Consider the following 17,278-nt stretch of genomic DNA (forward strand, 5'->3'; position numbering starts at 1 on the left):
GGGACAACCGACAGATTGCTTAAGCTATGCATCTCATATGAGGCCCATAAATAGAATCATAAATCATGTGGAGCACAGTTGAAATGTATTTATTTTTTTATTTTTATTAAAAGTAAATTGGAGCTGACACATCGTTATGCTTTGAGGAGTTATTTGTGCAAAAAAAAAAAAAAAAAAACGAGCTGACAGATACTTAATTCCAATAATGGACTGAATGTCAAAATATACTGAAATATTTCCTTCCACAATTTCCTAAAAATGCCATCCTCAAATGGATTGCTTTGCATTAATATCAGTCTCAAACCCAAGGATGTTATCAATTCTGCTGTTTTTGTATTCTTGCATAGGATCGCTGTCTTTTTTGGGGGCAATGTGGGACGTCTGGATTTGGTGTAGAAAAAAAACAAGTCCTTTCCTGGGGCTAGGCTACAAATCTATAAATAAACCCTGGACTCTCTTGTTGGGACACCTGACTGTGCCGCTTATGCAAGAAAATTACTGGCAACACGTTTGTTCATCTGTCTGCCCCACCCCCTTATGCCTCATCTTTTTCAACCCCGGGACTAATTGCGTGTTCTCACAAGAAGTGTTGGGAGGATTTTATGAGTTGCAGTTACGTACTAAAATGTGTCAGTTAAGGACAGTATGAAAATGATTGGTTGGGGAAAAGTCCAAAAAAGGGGAGTTTGACTTTTTTTTGGGTAGACAAGGGGTAAGAAAATGATCACCGTTTTCTCATCACAGGTTCATATTTTGTCAGAAGATTAATAGAAAAGTAATATTAAATATTTTTTTAACGATGGCTTTAATGTGCACAGATGGTCAATAAAATGAAGGCAGCAATTTAACAGAAAAGCCTTACATTAATGCAATTATTATTCCATAATTTGGTAATATTCCAGATATTATAGCGCCATTACATAATGAAGCTCAGCATCGGACACTGTTTGTTGTCCCAGATATTAGCGGACTTGCAGGGCAGGACCCAACACAAAGACTGATGAAACCTTGTAAAAAAAAAAAAAAGGTTTTTGCAATCCAATTTCTATTAAATCTTAAATTGGGTCATTCCGATGGAGGAAATAAAAAAGCCATCTTATATTTAACAAACCAATAAAAATATTGTGATGTGAGCAAGATGTCTTGGCAAAGTGCCTGGTGCTACCCTTCTGTCACAGACCGGCCTGGTCATTATCAGAATACAGTGAACACTCCAGTACAGCAGTCGAGAGACTCTTCAGAGGAGAATGATTCCTCTGGGTCATTATTAGACCATTAGATAATGAGCTTGCTCTAGCAGCCATCAGTGAGCAGCGTGACTTGACTGCCATCAGCCCTGCTTGTAAACATATCATTATGAGTGGTCCTTATTGGGAAAAATCTCTAGTCAGTCACACAGAAAAGATAAGTTATGAATAGGAGCGGGGGGCTTGGGTTAACCCCCTAAACGCGAACGATTATCCTATTGTTGGGTGAATACTTTCACATGTTCATATGTCACGTGTACAACTGCTCTCACACGGTCATGTGAGCACTGAAACGCGTGCAATATCACCTGCATGAACACACTCGCATACCTATTGCACGTCTACTTTTAACCTGAATTCATTTCCGCCTTCATACACTCAGTCAGCGTGTGTGTGTGCGTGTGTGTGTGTGCGTGTGTGCGTTGGGAGGGGGGGGGGGGGCGGGGGGCGCCTTTTGAAAGCTGGTGGACCAGAAGAGCACTGGTTTAATACCGTAAAAGGGGACATCACTGTGTGAAATGTACATGCATTCAGCTGTGTAGAGGAGAAATAGGTAAACAACTCCCTCAGGGTAAAGGATGGATCTGCACCAAGAGAAAGATAACAGAGCTACCTTGCTGCAGTGATTTATGCACCTTCACAACTTGGCATCAGTTGAAATTAAAAAATGGCCCTCCAAGATCGCTAGCCAAAAGCAGAATAAAATTAAAGTTCCCGGGTGACGAGGAGGAGGCAGCTAAATCTGAAATGGAAGAGAATGTGAAAGAATAAACACATAAAAAAAGGTCAGGCGTGTGTTTATAACTGCAGCAGCATGGAGAGTGCTTGGTGCAGGTGCCAGTGCCTGCCATTCCCTCTCCGCTGCATTGTTCCACCGTTGGCATGCAAGTGGGAAGCAAAGCGAGGTCACTTTCCGTTATGCACCGCAGCATAATCCCTGCTTGCGTAATTCCCCTTTTAAAAGCCTCCTTCTGGTGATTCCCTCGAGATGACAAACCTGCCTTTTTCCAGCGTGTACCGGCCCACTACACGCTGGCAGATATTCCCCTCGTGTTTGCCGCCAAATCTTTGTTTTTATTTTTTTAAACCGTTTGTATGGCTGTGCTAGGAGTGCTTTGATTGTTTTGCATTTTATTTTTGCATTGCGCTGTATTCTAATATTCAAATGTACTTATGTTTTATCACTATATGTTTTTATATTGTTTGTATGTGAAATACAATTAAACTAAACCAAATAGTTGATTTATTCCTTTGCCTGAAATCCTGCCTTCTGTTTTTTTTTTGCGCCAACAGCTAAATCTGCCCTCAACCCACCAACAAATGATCTCCATCAAATCAACATTTGCATGGTAACCTTTACAGTTCCTTCCACACACCCACGCCACATCTCATGCCTAACAGGCAAAATATGCTGCCCCTGCCCGTGAGCAGATTAGTGCCGTATCTAAAACCCACTATAATCAAATCCTGTCAGATTAATTTGTGGTACAAACCATAGCCCTGCTAAAAACTTTTGCTTTGTTGTTCACTTCTGCTACTTGCACTGTCGTCTCCTTTCACCGGGCCAATTAGGGCATCTCAAGTGGGAGTTTTCAATACGTGGCTAGATGCAGCATATTTATTAAAAGCAAATGATTCCTCCTACAGGACATTAGCCACGGTGCTGTGCCCCCTCTCCAGTTAGTCTGCGTTCCACAGTTGGCATCAGGGGGTGGGGGTGGGGGGAGGGGGGGGCATGAGTTTAATCTAATGTGCTGTGTCCCTAAGTAAACCTCAAGTCTTCTAGCAAACACTCCTCACACAGCCCAAAACAGCTCATAAAACCTTTGAATTCTAACATAGATGAAAAAGTGAGAGCACATTAGCTCCCGTTAGTCATGGGACCTCTGCAGGGGGAATGAATCTCAGGGGGTGGTATGACTCAAGGTCTGCATGTGACTGGTAAATAGGAGATAATTCAGAGGCTCAATCAACCCCACGCACTTTGTATCAGGCCTTTGTAGATTACAAGCACACACTGGAATCAAGCAGGAGCATAAAACACCGTTCGGACAGCACCTTGTGCTTTCCAGGAGTCATTACAGAGTGGCCAATAAAAACCAGGCACTTATGATGAATGGTTGCCTTAGCAGCACAAGTCTCCGGATAAGCAAAACAACATTAGCGCCCCGCGAAACTCAGAAAAAGCACTCCCTCGCTGATCACTGGAATAACGATGAGGGGGGGTGGGGGTGGGGGGGAGGGCGGAGAGACCAAAACTGGCCGAGTGTAATCTATGCAGCCCACAAACAGTGGCTTAATTAAAACAGCGCTTCAGATGTTGCACACGCTCAGCATAAAACGAAAAAGCCTCCTCCAATAATATTGCTCATTCAAAATCAACTTGGGACCATCCATGGTGAGTGCATCTTTCCCCTGGAGGGTGTGCACACCGGTGCTGCCGCTGGGTCATCAGCTCTGGACAAACAACTAAAGAGGGAATTTAGGACAAACAAATTAGCCCTGTGGTCCACTCTTGTAAAACATTAGGTCCCTCAACATGAGCCAAGATGTCTATATAGTTCTAGTGCGACGATGGTGAAACAAGTTGTCTGTATCCTGGAAATATTTTTCTCTGACTTTTTTTTTTTCACAAAGCATCAGCCACCATTCTGATTCATGCTGCATTGTTTCATTAGTAATTACTCCCTCTGACAAACACAACATGAACAGGTTGATTGCAGTCATTTAATGCACACCAGTTCTCAACCAACGTCCTCTAAATACAAATTACTCAGCAGTAAACAACTTTTTGGTTAACCCTGGCGGAAATTGTTTGCTTATTGTGAGGATTAGGATGGCGTTTGTGTAACTAAATAAAAACATGAGCTAACGCAGGTGAATCATTTAGTTTGTGAGTCACAATCAATAAAGTGTGTTTCAAAGGATGACATTTTATTTGAGGGGGAAAACGTTATACGGCAAGAATTGCTCCCATATATGACAGAGAGTCTAGAGTTTCCGAAAATCCCTGCATACAGAGTTGGTGAGTTTGAAATAATGAGAATAAGACCCAGCAACCAGAAAATTCAAGATTCTTTTTAAAAAATCATGTCAATAAATCACCAGAAAGCCAAACAAATCTTCTCTTTATGTGATTCTATCTTTATCAAAAAGAATTCAACTTGTTGTTTTTCTAGAATTAAATGTAAATTACTTGATACGTGCAGTTATTTGACTTGTTTTGTTTGAAGACACAGAAGATTATTTCTAAAATTCCTAAAGCAAATGAAACTCCACATCGAAGACACGTGAAATTGTCTTAACCCATTAGCTGATTCTCTCTTTTAGAACATTTCACCTTGAAGTGTAAATTGCTGTTTTTGCAGCACAGTATATGATGAATGCAACATCAAAGTAGTAAAAAAAGAGAAAGAGAAAAACAAGTTATGTAAAGCACAGAGGCACTCATATTGCCCAAAGCATGGCCAACACAGTCGAGTGCTAATAGTCTGCAACTATGCCAGAATTATTCACAAAATCAATACGCAAATAAGAACAAAAAGTCTTATGATCAGCTTGCAGTGATGAGAAAGACCAGTGGAAAAAGAGGAAGCCGGTGAGTAATGTGTGGAATGTGAAGCACAGACTCGTGCCTCTGGTGAGAGACATCTGAATGGGGAGAAAAAAAAAGTAATCCTGGAGGATTAGAGGGAAAAACTTCAAGCCCATAATCTTGTCATTTGGCATTTATTTCAATAGGACTCCACTGCAACTCTGAAAAGGCCACAATACTGAACAGTGCAAAGACTGTAGTGTTAAAACGTTGCTTTGGTTTGTTTATGTAAAAACAAAATTGCAATTCCAAAGATTGACTAATCCCTGTGGGATTCTGCCCACTGTCAGCAGAGATGAATTAAGAGCCAGTTACTGGGTCAATTGTGACACCGTCCCAAAATAAAATGACATTTTCAAATTACTTCGTAAATTGTGTGCGCCCCGGTGTCATCCCCTGTTTGCTGGTCAAATACCAATATTAATATAAATCCTAACATTGAGTTACATTTAGCATACATCCCCATTCAGCAAAATAATTATTCTTAGGGCTTAAAAATCCTTCTTTAATAGGTGTTGTTTCCATTTCCAGGTTATGACATTAGATGTAAAGGCTTTTGTAATGGTCCCTCAGTTATGTACAGCCAGTTAAAAGTAGCAGAAGTCCAAATAAATATCATGGGACTAAGTCATGCTTTTCCATGGTGATCCCAGAAGGCTCAAGTTGTTGTGAAAAAGTCTAGACAAAAGCAAATCAGATGACATGTCTTTCCCGTCACTGCCGGCGCTTGTGTACCATTTCAGTCAAGACACTTTCATGATCATAAAAAACATAGCTTCAAATGTATTTCGTAGCGGGTTGCAGTTGTCAGCAGCCGGCGTCAGTGGAATTGTCAGTGAAACAGTCCAGTATAAGTAATTATAGAGAATGCTGCTTCCTTTAAGCGTACCAAAGATGCTGTAAAAATCGATGCCTGGCTCCTTTTAAATCGCCCTTTCTGTGCTTATTACAGCACAAGTGATCTAAACTGAGTCAGAGAGATAGAGGCCCAGAGAAGAGGAGAATTAAAGCAGCGCATCAACTCAACCTCCACAACTATCTGGTGTTACTTTCACTTTGCCGGTTAGGCTCCATTATTCTCCTAGAACAATGCATCCCCTTAGGCATAAGGAGCTCCCCTATAGATTGTACTGTTGTACAGACAGGTCATTCCCTGTGAATTAAATGGTGGATTCTGAGTGGGTGCATGATGATCAAGACCATAACATCCTGTAAAATCAAACTTATTTTATTTAGTTTAGTTTAATTTGTTGTCAAAATCAGTGAATATCTCCTCACAATTTGTTACCTGTCCGTGTAGTGTGTGTGTACTGAAAATAAACATGATGTTCATACACAGCCTTGGCTCAGTGAACTGGTATGTAGACAAAGGGCAAAATAGCAACATGGTCGTTTTAGGTTGTGTATCAACACTGGAATATGTTCAGCACACACACAGTATGGACAGCTAGCGGATCGTGAGGAGATATTCACTTGACTAAGCAATCTCCAGAATTGCTGACTACACCTTTAACGGATCATTATCCAAAACTTTCTGGCATCTGACTATTGCATTGGCAGATGCATTTATTTATTTTGTTTCCAGATGTTCCACTACATCTCACTAGATACAGAAACAATGTAACGAAAATATGCTCTGTGAAGTCAGGTTATAATCCGTCCATCCCTCGACTTTCACATGAACGTCATTCTAACCAATTGTTAATTGACCAAAACAAAGTATTAGTGCAGCGTTAATCCCAGAATATGATCATACCTGGCTCTGTACAGTTCCTCTCCTCCGTTTCGTTTTCTGATACTGAAGCCATTAGCCGTCTCCCCCAGTGGTCAACGTTGGGATGTCCCGCCACTAACATCCCATGGCCTGCAAAAGAAAAAAAACAACATACATTCAACATCAATAAAATATCAAAGCATGTACAGTAGCTACAGTAGGCTGTGTGCAAGTTTACAGCGCAAAACACGTCAGGGGTTTAAGTTAAGTTAAGTTAAGTTATCTTTATTTGTCAGTTGTACACGAGGCACATTGAAATTCGTCTTTTCGCATATCCCCTCTCAAGTTACCACACTTCGGAGGGGGTCAGAGCGCAGGATCTCCAACAGCGTTTCTAAAATAAGCCCTTTCTTTGAGAAAAAGCCCCATCAACTTCATTTAGCCTTTTTTTTTCATTTAAAAACAGCAATCAAGCCAACATGGTCACTCTCGCACAGAGTATGTTATCATCACCCAAAACATCCACAGTCATTCATCCAAATAAGGTTTGCTTTTTTTCCCCTTTAATCCCTGAAAAGTTCTCATTTATGTAGAAATCTGATAAGTAGAAAGCGGCACTATAACATGCATTATGTTTCGGGGTGGGGAGTGGGGAGAAAGAATCAACAAGTTTCCCGTTTCATTAAACTGCTCTTAAGCCTCTGTAATGAGGACATTAAAAAAAAAACTGCAGTCCGTCAACCATTACGTAAAATCACACCAATGAGCCCAGCAGAGCTTTTTAAAACTTGCCATCTTTATAAAATGTTATTGCCCAGATTCATTGTTGGATTGCCGTAGCGGTTACTTTCCATTGTGCTGCTGTATTCACAATCATAAGCACGTCACTGGAGAATAATCTGAGGCCACATGATCTGCATTTAATTCATTCACAACTCGCTCATCAACAGAGCGCGACTGCCTCTGGCTTTATCTTGTAGGTTAAACTAGTGTTTGAGAAAGAAATTGTGTGCAGCAGCAGAAGCACATGGGCAGTGTTTGTAAAGGTCTCCCCCGACCATGTGAATGTCTCCGTCAGTCTCAGGAGGCCAATTCCTCTTCTGGCAACTACTACAAGCAACAAGTAATGTTTGAGGCAAAAAGAAGACACACGCCATCTATTTTATATTGTGCACTATCTAACCTTGGGTGTGTCGGAGAGTGAACATTTTCCAAGGTATATTCTCATAACTTAATAAAAAACTATTGTCGACAGCAGCAAGGCCCACAGTTCTGTTTATTTACATATTCCAGTCTTACGTTTGGTTCCAGGTGCATCAAAATAAATTTGGTTTGATTTATATCGATAGAATTTTTCAATACTAAAGAATTACACGTAGAGAAAATATGTTTGTCAACTAACTGCAGGCTCTGCAAAATCCAAAACAAATCCTCCTCCCTTGAAACTGCATAGGGCACCTTTAAAAAGGGAGCAAATTGACAACATGAAAAGCAATCTCTTGACAATGCACAGACAACTAGGGACCATGTGCTGCTTAAAAACGCTCATCTAGCATATATAATATGGTAAAGCTATATCAATCGATAGACCGATATTAGTTTGAGGTGGAAGTAAGTATCTGTGCATGTGGCAGCTAATTGCAGCAGTGGAAAAGCTGAAGTTATGTTTAAAGTAGTGCTGAATGTTACTTTGCACTAATCCATCTCCTAAATCGCAAAATCCTCTACTTTGTCTGCTTTTGGTGCGAGGTAGTGTGTGTAATCCGAGCCTTTTCACAGGTAACAGAGGCCTGGTGGGACCCATGACAGCAATGAGTCTGAATCAACAGAAGCAGTAACGTTACAGGGTCATTAAAAAGGAAAAAGAAGACATAAAAGACTTTGAAAAGGGTGGAGTCAGCGATTCTGGAAAATGCTTGCCGTCTATTTTCTTTTTGCGATCTGCTACCTGTACATACTATGTGTGCGCTGATAAGAAATCCATTGTTAATATACAGCCTAGGCTCTGTAAACAGGCATGTTACTAGCTACGGTGGGCCCCCTTTGTTTACAAACCCTTGGTTAAAATATCCGTTTACAGACCATAGGCAGTGATTTAACACTGTTTTTCTTTCAGCGCACACACAGTACAGACAGATGTGGGGTCCTGAGAAGATTTTGACAAAGTGATTTTGTCCCTTACATTCCCTTTTGAGTCAGACATGCTGAGTGACAGTCCCAGCCTAAGATCCATTATGGATATACAAATAGGGGAGAGTGGCCTAAGTTGTGCCGGTGGGGAAGTTGTGCCACCCCTTGTTTCTAGAAAACCGTGGAAGAAATTGGAAATGTGACCACATATTTAAGAAGAGCCATCCATTTGACTCATCCTGTAAAGAAGGGAGACACAAGGAATAAGATATAAGCACATTTAAGCTAAAAAAACTGTGTTTTGCCTTTCAAAGTAAAATTTCCATGATCAAGGTTTTTTTGATTATTGTGTCTGAACAATTATAGACAAGTTTGAAAACATTTGACACATGTTTTGGTGCTTTAGTATGCTACACTTTGTGTCTATATAGTTTGCACGATGTCAGCCCTAAACTGCTGCATCATGCTTATTATCCAAATTTCTGGGGTTGGGGTGATTTGTGCCAAAGGGCTTAGGTGAGTTATAAGTAAGTAAGTAAGTAAGTAAAATGTATTTAGAGAAGCACATTTATAACAGTTTGCACTGTCCAAAGTGCTGAACACAGTGCATTCAGTAGGTAAACAATGAAGGTAAAATAACAATAACCAAAATAAAAGACATAAAGCCCATACATCCACATATAAACAAAGATAGTAGTGTAGAGGTAAGATAGTTAATGGGAAGGAAAAGCCAGGGTGTACATATGGGTTTTGAGCCTTGATTTAAAGGCAGAAATGGAGGGGGAATCACATTCGTCAGGTGGCAGTTGGTTCCACAAGCACGGAGCAACTAGTGCAAAGTACATTTCTAAAAGTGGTGCCAGTGGCATGGCTGTATACGCTGGTCACCAAAAGAAAGTGATCGTCTACAGTAGCTCAGAAGAGACTGACATCCCCATTCCACTTAACAACACCACTGACAAGAGTTCAGATGGCCAGAAAGATGATGATGGTGACTTTGTCATTGTGGGTTTTGCAGGTAAAACCACCTAGATCTGCTATGCCTTGTTTAAGAAAATTGACCTTCAATCTTTGTAAAATATTTACTTTAAATAAACCTTAAATAAGTGATTGTCTAATGGATTTGTCTTGCATTACAGTTTATGAGATATATATATCAATGGCACAATTTACCCCATGGTATTCTCTCTTGTGGCACACCTTACACCACACCGGGGGCAAGTTGTGCCACAAGACAACTTTTTTCCGGAAGCTATATTTCTTAAACAGTTTATTTCAGAAATCCTAAACCTGGCACCATGGCTGAAGGCTTGCTTGCCCCATGTATCCTCCACAAAAAAGTTTATTTTCTAAGTGTTTGTTTTTCAGTTCAAAAGGATATTCATAAAAAAAAACATTATTGAACATAATGTAAGGTAAAGGGATTCTACTTTGTTTCAGAGCCCGAGTTTAAATAATAAGTTGATATATATCAAGATACTACATTTCCAAATTGTCCCATGACATGACATCTTATACTCTCCCACTTTTAAGTTTGTGTTTTCTCTCAAATTCACCTTCCTTGACATTATGGTGGATCTTGTGTACAAACACAGCAATGTCTTCATTAAAAAAAACTTTCAATCCAGTATAGTCGGACAGCCTGACGATCAGCAGGCATCGGATAAAACAGACTGTAAACAAGGTGTCTGCAGGTGCTTCCGATCCAAAAAAAAAAAAAAAAAACCCTAAAGTCATCGCTCCAACCTGTTCCTTCACCCTAACCAGCAGTGTTTCACTCTACTGCCTCTGGTCTGGTCCACCAATTCTGTTTAATTCTATTCCAGCAATTTTCACAATAAAAACACTGTCCAATTTTATACCAGGGGATTGACATTGGAGCCAATTTGCACAGCAAACACGCAGACACCATGCCAAGAGATGATTGCGTTGATCATGCATAAGAAAAAAATAATTATGTGTAGACCACAGGGGCTTATGTTTCACATTTACAAAAAAAAAACTTGTTTGGACAGAGTTGGACGGTTTAAAGTTTGTGGGAAAAATGGGGCATGTTCGACCATCTCAGTGAAAATGTATCCCGCCAGTTATGCGTAAATTCATTGGAACGCAACTATGAAATCTGCTGTGTTTAAAAATACAGAAGACCTTTCTGTTAGACTAAATAAGGCAGGAATACTGCATGTGATTGTGTGATTGATCATGGGCCACTCATTGTACTGTGCTCTGCCTGTCGCACATCTGAAAAGGGGGAAAACGATGAAGCTGTCACTGTCAGTATTTCTAGGGGCTGCTGAGGGGTTAAATGAGGGCTGCAGTCTGTTGTGGACATGACTCACTTTGTGTTCAATTACCAGTGTGTAGTGAGTAACTTGGAGGATTTTGATTAACCCTTGTTAGTTTGTCAGCAGGAAAGTAAAATATTCAAAAAATTAAACTAACATTTGCAGTGCAATTTGGTGGACAGCAAATTAAAGCAGAGATCCTTGAAAAATGTCATGTGCACATGTGTTGGTTTGGATCTTTGAACCGATGCTTAAATCGAGTCAAATTAGAAAAGATTTGCTTTTCACAGCTTAAATGAGCTGCTTTAATACTTTGAGCTTGGCTGCTGGTCCTGCTGTGGGAAATCCCAACAATTGGAGGGTCACTATAGGGGCAGAGAGAACTTGCGATCCAAAAACAGTGCTTAGTTATGGACCCCTACAGTAAATTAAGCTTTTTAATTTCTTCTTTTTCGCCTGGGGTCAAGAAGTCAATGCATCTCTTGGCTGAAAGTGTTTAACAATAGGGCTGCAACATCTAGTTCAAATCAATATTTGATAGTAAAATATGCCACATATTGTGTAGTTATTGCCTCTGAAAGGTGGAGTCAGCGATTCCAGAGTGTGCTTGTTGTCAAAAAGTCCTTAAAATCTGCCAACCGTCTGTACTGTCAAGTCCATTTACCATTTACTGTGTGTGTACTGTGCACTGAAAAATATCCAGTGTTCATACACAGCCTAGGCTCTAAACGGGCATGTTGCTGGCTACAGTGGGCCCACTGAGTTCTCCAGAATTGCTGATCCACCTATGCGATTATTTGCTGGTTTTCTTTGATTTCCATCTTTGGGTTTTGGACTTCCGGGCAAAAATCAATAATCCGAATATTATAACATATCACCATCATAACAAACTATTTTCACTGTAGTGTTCGTAGGAAAATATGAAACAATTGCTCAGGGTCGGTGGAGGTTTTACATTCTGTGTGCCTAAAATGTACTTTGTAGATAAGCACATGTTGTGTGTGTTAGACCACTTGGTAAACTTCTGCAGTGCAACAAAACAATCCATTAAAGACACACTTAATCCACTTGCTATTTTGGAGCAGGGATAGAGAAACGTGCATATAAAAGGACACGAGTACACCTGTATCATCAGACTGTTGAGTGCCGGAGGGATACAGGAGTATGCGAGAGACAGCACTAGGGCGTTAATGTCGCCCTCCAGGTCTGTTCAATCAGCTGAGCAGGGGAGATGGACCAAGGACAACTCATCCATCAATCTTCCCAATGCCGTTAACATGCTCTCCTTATACCGGTACTCAACTTCTTGTTGCAATAAAGATCTCCAACCCCCCCCCCCCCCCCCCCCCCCCCAAGCCATCATCATCCGCCTATACTGCAGCTACCTGTCAGAGCCCTGCCCTGCTTCTAAGAAAAACACCTGCTCTAGGTCCACACACACACACACACACACACACACACAGATCAGCATGCACGACAGCATGTTGCGCCACACTCCTCTTCATGGATGGAGATGTAAACCCAGGAGTAGTACATCAAATCCCATCCATCTGGACCATTCAGCACATCAACACTCCCCCACACTGCTATCAATCAAACGGGTGGCAAACGCAGGCAGGGGCACATGTTTTTTTTCTTTACGACGACATGACGAATGTGTGCTCCTGTTGTGATGGCTGAAAGATGACAGGCCACAGCTATTCAGTTTTAGAAGGGATCTGATTATTGGCAGCTTTGGGTCTCGTGGGTTTGGGGTGGGGTGGTTAGGGTTAGGATTTCTCATGCATGTCATGTCTTGAAATCCCACCACCACCAATGCTGCTGCTGGACAGACAGGCTGGAATTCACAGTCAAATACCCCCACATGACAATCACTGTGTGGGTCAGGCGAACTTGATTAAATGAAAAAAAAAAAAAAAAAAAGGCAAGCCATTAGTGACTGAGAAGGGAAAAAGGGGGGCTTGTACTTTGGCATCCCAGTGCCTGCCTTTGGAGATAAGAGATTTGCTCTCGTCTGTATGATATCATTCCAGAATAATCTTTTAAGCCTCTTGTTGTTTTTAATGTAATTAATAAAAGTCCCATGCATGCGTTTGGGAGATCTAGAGTCAGCCAGTATAGTTAGTGATGAATGTACAAAGCCTTGGGGCCTAAGTGGTTGAAGATAAAATAAAAACAACAGGTGACAGGACAGGGTCTGGGGCCTCGGCTTAGGGTTAGAAGAAGCAAGCCACTTCTTTCATTGTCCAATGCGCAAAGATTAATGATAATATTTTTTTTAAATTCTGTTTTAAATGCAGCAGTAAATCTCCCCTTCACCAAGAAGGCTTATCTAATTGTTCACATCATGTGAAACGCACTATGCCCTAAGGGTGGGTTTGGTCTTAGTTAACCTCTGTCTGATCCCATTCGTGTGTCAGATATCATTCTTCACCAGCAACATGTCAAGGTTGGTCATTAAGATTGCATAACTGTGTGAGGCTCCCTGTGTGTGATGTTCTGCGTGTCAGTGTTCACACGGGCTGGAGGTAGGAGTTTGACATGTGAGCAAGGGAGGGCATGTTGTTTGGAGTGTGTGTGTGTGTGTGTGGGGGGGGGGGGAATCACACCAATCACGCATGATATGCCATCCGAGACGAGCAACAGCTAAATGTTTGTTGCAAAATGTATGTTGTGAGCGAAAGCATACCCCCCTCCAAACCAAACGCGTCCCTCTTTAAATAATGATCTTCAGTGGCCTGCAGTGGCCTGCGTAAAATCAGCATCCCACGATGGCCATGCGGAAACCTGGTAAGCGTGATGATCACTGATTGAGGTGGTCCAGTGTAGCTATGTATGTGTGTGCGCGCGCGCACTGGTGTGGAAAGCCCGGGCCAGACGATGATGGCAGCAATAGCCACGAGATCCCGAGCTGCTGTGCGCCTGGCACAATTTATTAAGAATATATTTCTTAATTTGAGAAAGCCTTAAACAAACCAAAATCACATAGTGCTCCGACCGTTCGGGGGTCTGTCACTTGATCGCTGTGTATGCATGTGGGGCATGACATGAGGTGTGTGCGTGCGTGTGTGTGCGTGCGTATGCCGTGATGATGAGCCTGCCTCTCGAATTAGAAACGTGCCGCTGCCACGGCGCGCACACTGCGGCATACACGGACCAGCAGACGCATGAATACCTAACATTTAAGATTAAAACAATGAATGCATAAGCTGCGACCATGTGCAGCTGACTTTCTGCACTGAGTGCGATGGCCCAGAAACACCGAACGCGTCCCGAGCTATTTGCTGCATTTTAATGCAAACTACACACTTAATTTAAATGGGGCAGGAAACCCAGAATCAAGGCATCACATTAGCATGTTGGGCAACAAGAAGACGGCTCCTAGCCTTTATGAAAATGCAAAGGATGCTTTGGCCAATGCCCTTGACAATAAAGCGTTTTTGTTTGTCTCGGTGATCGATGAGAGAGGTAGTACTACAATTCACTGATGTGCGTGTGTGTGCATGATTTCACTGCAGATGTCTCCGTCCCTGGTTCCCCTGTGTGCCCCCAGTGCCGTCTCTCGGCGTGTGTCTCTCTCTCCCAACACAACACTCACCTGTCTTGGTCAACAGCGCCGACATGCCCCAAGCCACGAAGAGGACACTGCAGATGAAGCACACCTGCACGAATAGCATCTCCCTCCTCTTGCGAACTTTGAATATCTTGGCGATGATTGTCTTTTTGGACACGCTCGCGGCGGTGTCGGTGTCGTCCCGCTCCATGCTTCAGCAGCTCGGCCGGCGGCCACTTTTTTTTTGTTGCGTCCTTGAAGACCCCGAAGGAAAAGTGCCGCCCCGCTTTGCTTCTTCACACGGAACACAGCCTGTTTACGCGGTCCTCATTTCATTTCACGCCGTCCAGCTGATGAAGGGAGTAGTGAAGCGGACAGTTTATATCTCCTCCTCCTTTTTCTCTCGTCTCCTGCCGCTATAAGAAGATGCCTATCAGCTGCTGGGAGTGGGACTGGCGGACTGGGCCAATGGCACGGCGGTCAAATTCCGATATAGGTGTGCAAATCAAATCAGCAGCTCTCCCGAATACGGATTCTGCAAGAGGATGGGTATAGCCTATCGGACGGGGCTGCCGTTTCAACGCGCATCCTGTACCGCAAACACACACACACACACAAATGTGTATTAATATCTAGGCAATCACCTGCATAATATCCTAGATCCGTGTACACTAGTTTCTGCTTGGCGTAAAAATGCGTCAGCGTGCGGCCACAAAGGTGGAATCGCTCAGCTGCGCCGTATGGCAAACTCCACGCACCTGCGCCTGATAAGTGGAAACCAATCTGTGTTCATCAAGGTTGACTGTTAATTTCGGGTGCCTCCCCTTTCGCGCGGATTCTTCCTCTGTGCAGAAAAGCCGCCAGAGAGAACCATCAGCTGCCTATCGCATCCAGCTGCCCTTCCGATGAGACCGGGCCCCTTTAACTTTCCAGAGATGCAAATGCAGCCACTGGGGGGAAAAATAATAAAGAAAAAACTCTCATTCCTCTCTATTCGGGCTGCCCACCGTCAAAACCGCCGGACAGCTGTGCATCGATCGGCCTGGCCTGGACCCTAGAGGAGTGAGTGTCTGGCGAAATCTTTCACGTCAATTTGCGCGTCGCCGTCACATCAAACGTGTAGGGCTGGACTGGAGGAGGCAAGCCCTATCATGCCCCTCAAAACAAGAGCAACACACTGAACACATGTATCCCACCTCTGCTGTGTGTTATGTAACCACCAAATCCAATATATCTCTCTGGGTCCTTTAATAACTGGCCTAGTCAATAGACAACTCACCTGCCGCTATCCTCATTTTGATAACAATGCTGAATAATTAAAGTTACACACACACACACACACACACACACACACCTGCAAATCTTCAAGCATGGAATCATTTCTCATTGACAGCACAGTTTACCCTTACTTTTTTGCCAAGATTATAATGGTTTATGCTTCTGCCCTTCAGTGTAATTGCTCCACACAAACAGAGCCGTTTGTCCTGTACCTACAAGAAAATTAATAACGGATTGGGAGCCTTTATGTTTTATGTCACTTTGGCAGTATAGTAAATTAAATGTGGGCAAAAATATGTCCTGCTGTCAGTGGCCATTATAAGCCATACCATATCAGGGGGAGGAGAGTAGGGGAGGAGGGATGGGGATCAGCTGTGTTGTATATTCAGCAAAGGATTAATATGGAAGAGCATCACTCAACTTTTATGAGTCATATGGATTTTTCACAAAATGTGTATGTCATCTTTAAAATGCCAAGTCAAAGTGAATTCTAGCCAAAAACCCCTGATTGGTGTTTGACAGTTGGAAAACCTGCAAATGTGTCAAGGGCGACCATGTACAAATGGTGTTCGCTCACATACTGTATTATCTGGTGTTAGCTGTCGTCACCTGGAGCTGTCATTTTGGGCCACAGAAAGTAACTGGAAATTTTTATTCCCTGGATTCCAAAATGCACTTTGTTTTAAAAGATTTATATGTGAGTAGTCGTTCTACTTTGATACCAGACACCAGTTATTATGATATAATCGTTTATTCTTGTTGTTAGGAAGACACACCACAAACAGACAGTATATTCCCAAGATATCATCCCTTTTATCAATTATTCTTGTACCGTTTCCCCCCGGAGTGAGATTCAAAGCTGTTTGTTTGAAACTCTCGCACACAGATTCAATTTAGGAGCACTGTTGTTAAAGGTGGAGTCAGTCAGTGTGTTTACATGCAGACTCATTATCGGGTAAATAAATGAATAAGACTTCAACAGGACTTGTAAAATGCATGTAAACACCTTTATCCGATCTACTTCACACACAAATCGGCACATTAACGGACAAGCAAAGTCGGATAAGAACACCTAGATAACTCGTTCACAGTCGGCATTCCCTCTGCATGTATACAGGGATCGGAAGGGAACCGGACGTGGCTCTATAACCACTTGTAGAAAGGGCTACAGCGCCACCTGGCATAGTGGAGACAGCAATGTATTGGACATTTACCCGATTCCTGAAAGGCCATGCATACTCAGACAAGTGACACGGTCCGTTCAAGTGTGTAGTTCGGTATATGTCTTAATCCAATCTAGTTGTGCCATGGAAACGCACTGACTGATTCTGGAGAATGCTTGTCAAAATCACTTTTTGTTAAAATCAGTGAATATCTCCTCACAATCCGCTACCTGTGCACTGTGTGTGTGCAGAAATCTGGTGTTAACGAACAGGTCAGGCTCTGTAAATGGGCATTTTGATGTGGCCCCCTTTG

General features: G+C 42.3%; 1 protein-coding gene across 1 annotated transcript in view; it reads right to left on the reverse strand.

Annotated features, from left to right (window-relative positions):
* The window catches only part of slc24a4b (solute carrier family 24 member 4b), a gene marked incomplete at both ends in the record, with an annotated part of 39,021 nt that extends 24,286 nt beyond the window's left edge, over nt 1-14,735 (reverse strand). Inside the window, 2 exons of the mRNA XM_080047417.1 lie at nt 6,599-6,706; nt 14,570-14,735. Coding sequence (XP_079903543.1) covers nt 6,599-6,706; nt 14,570-14,735 — 274 coding nt within the window. The remainder of the gene's footprint in view (nt 1-6,598; nt 6,707-14,569) is intronic.
* Between the last annotated feature and the right edge of the window lie 2,543 nt (nt 14,736-17,278).

The sequence above is a fragment of the Ammodytes marinus genome (assembly GCF_949987685.1).
Source record: "Ammodytes marinus genome assembly, chromosome: 19".
Classification (NCBI taxonomy): domain Eukaryota; kingdom Metazoa; phylum Chordata; class Actinopteri; order Uranoscopiformes; family Ammodytidae; genus Ammodytes; species Ammodytes marinus.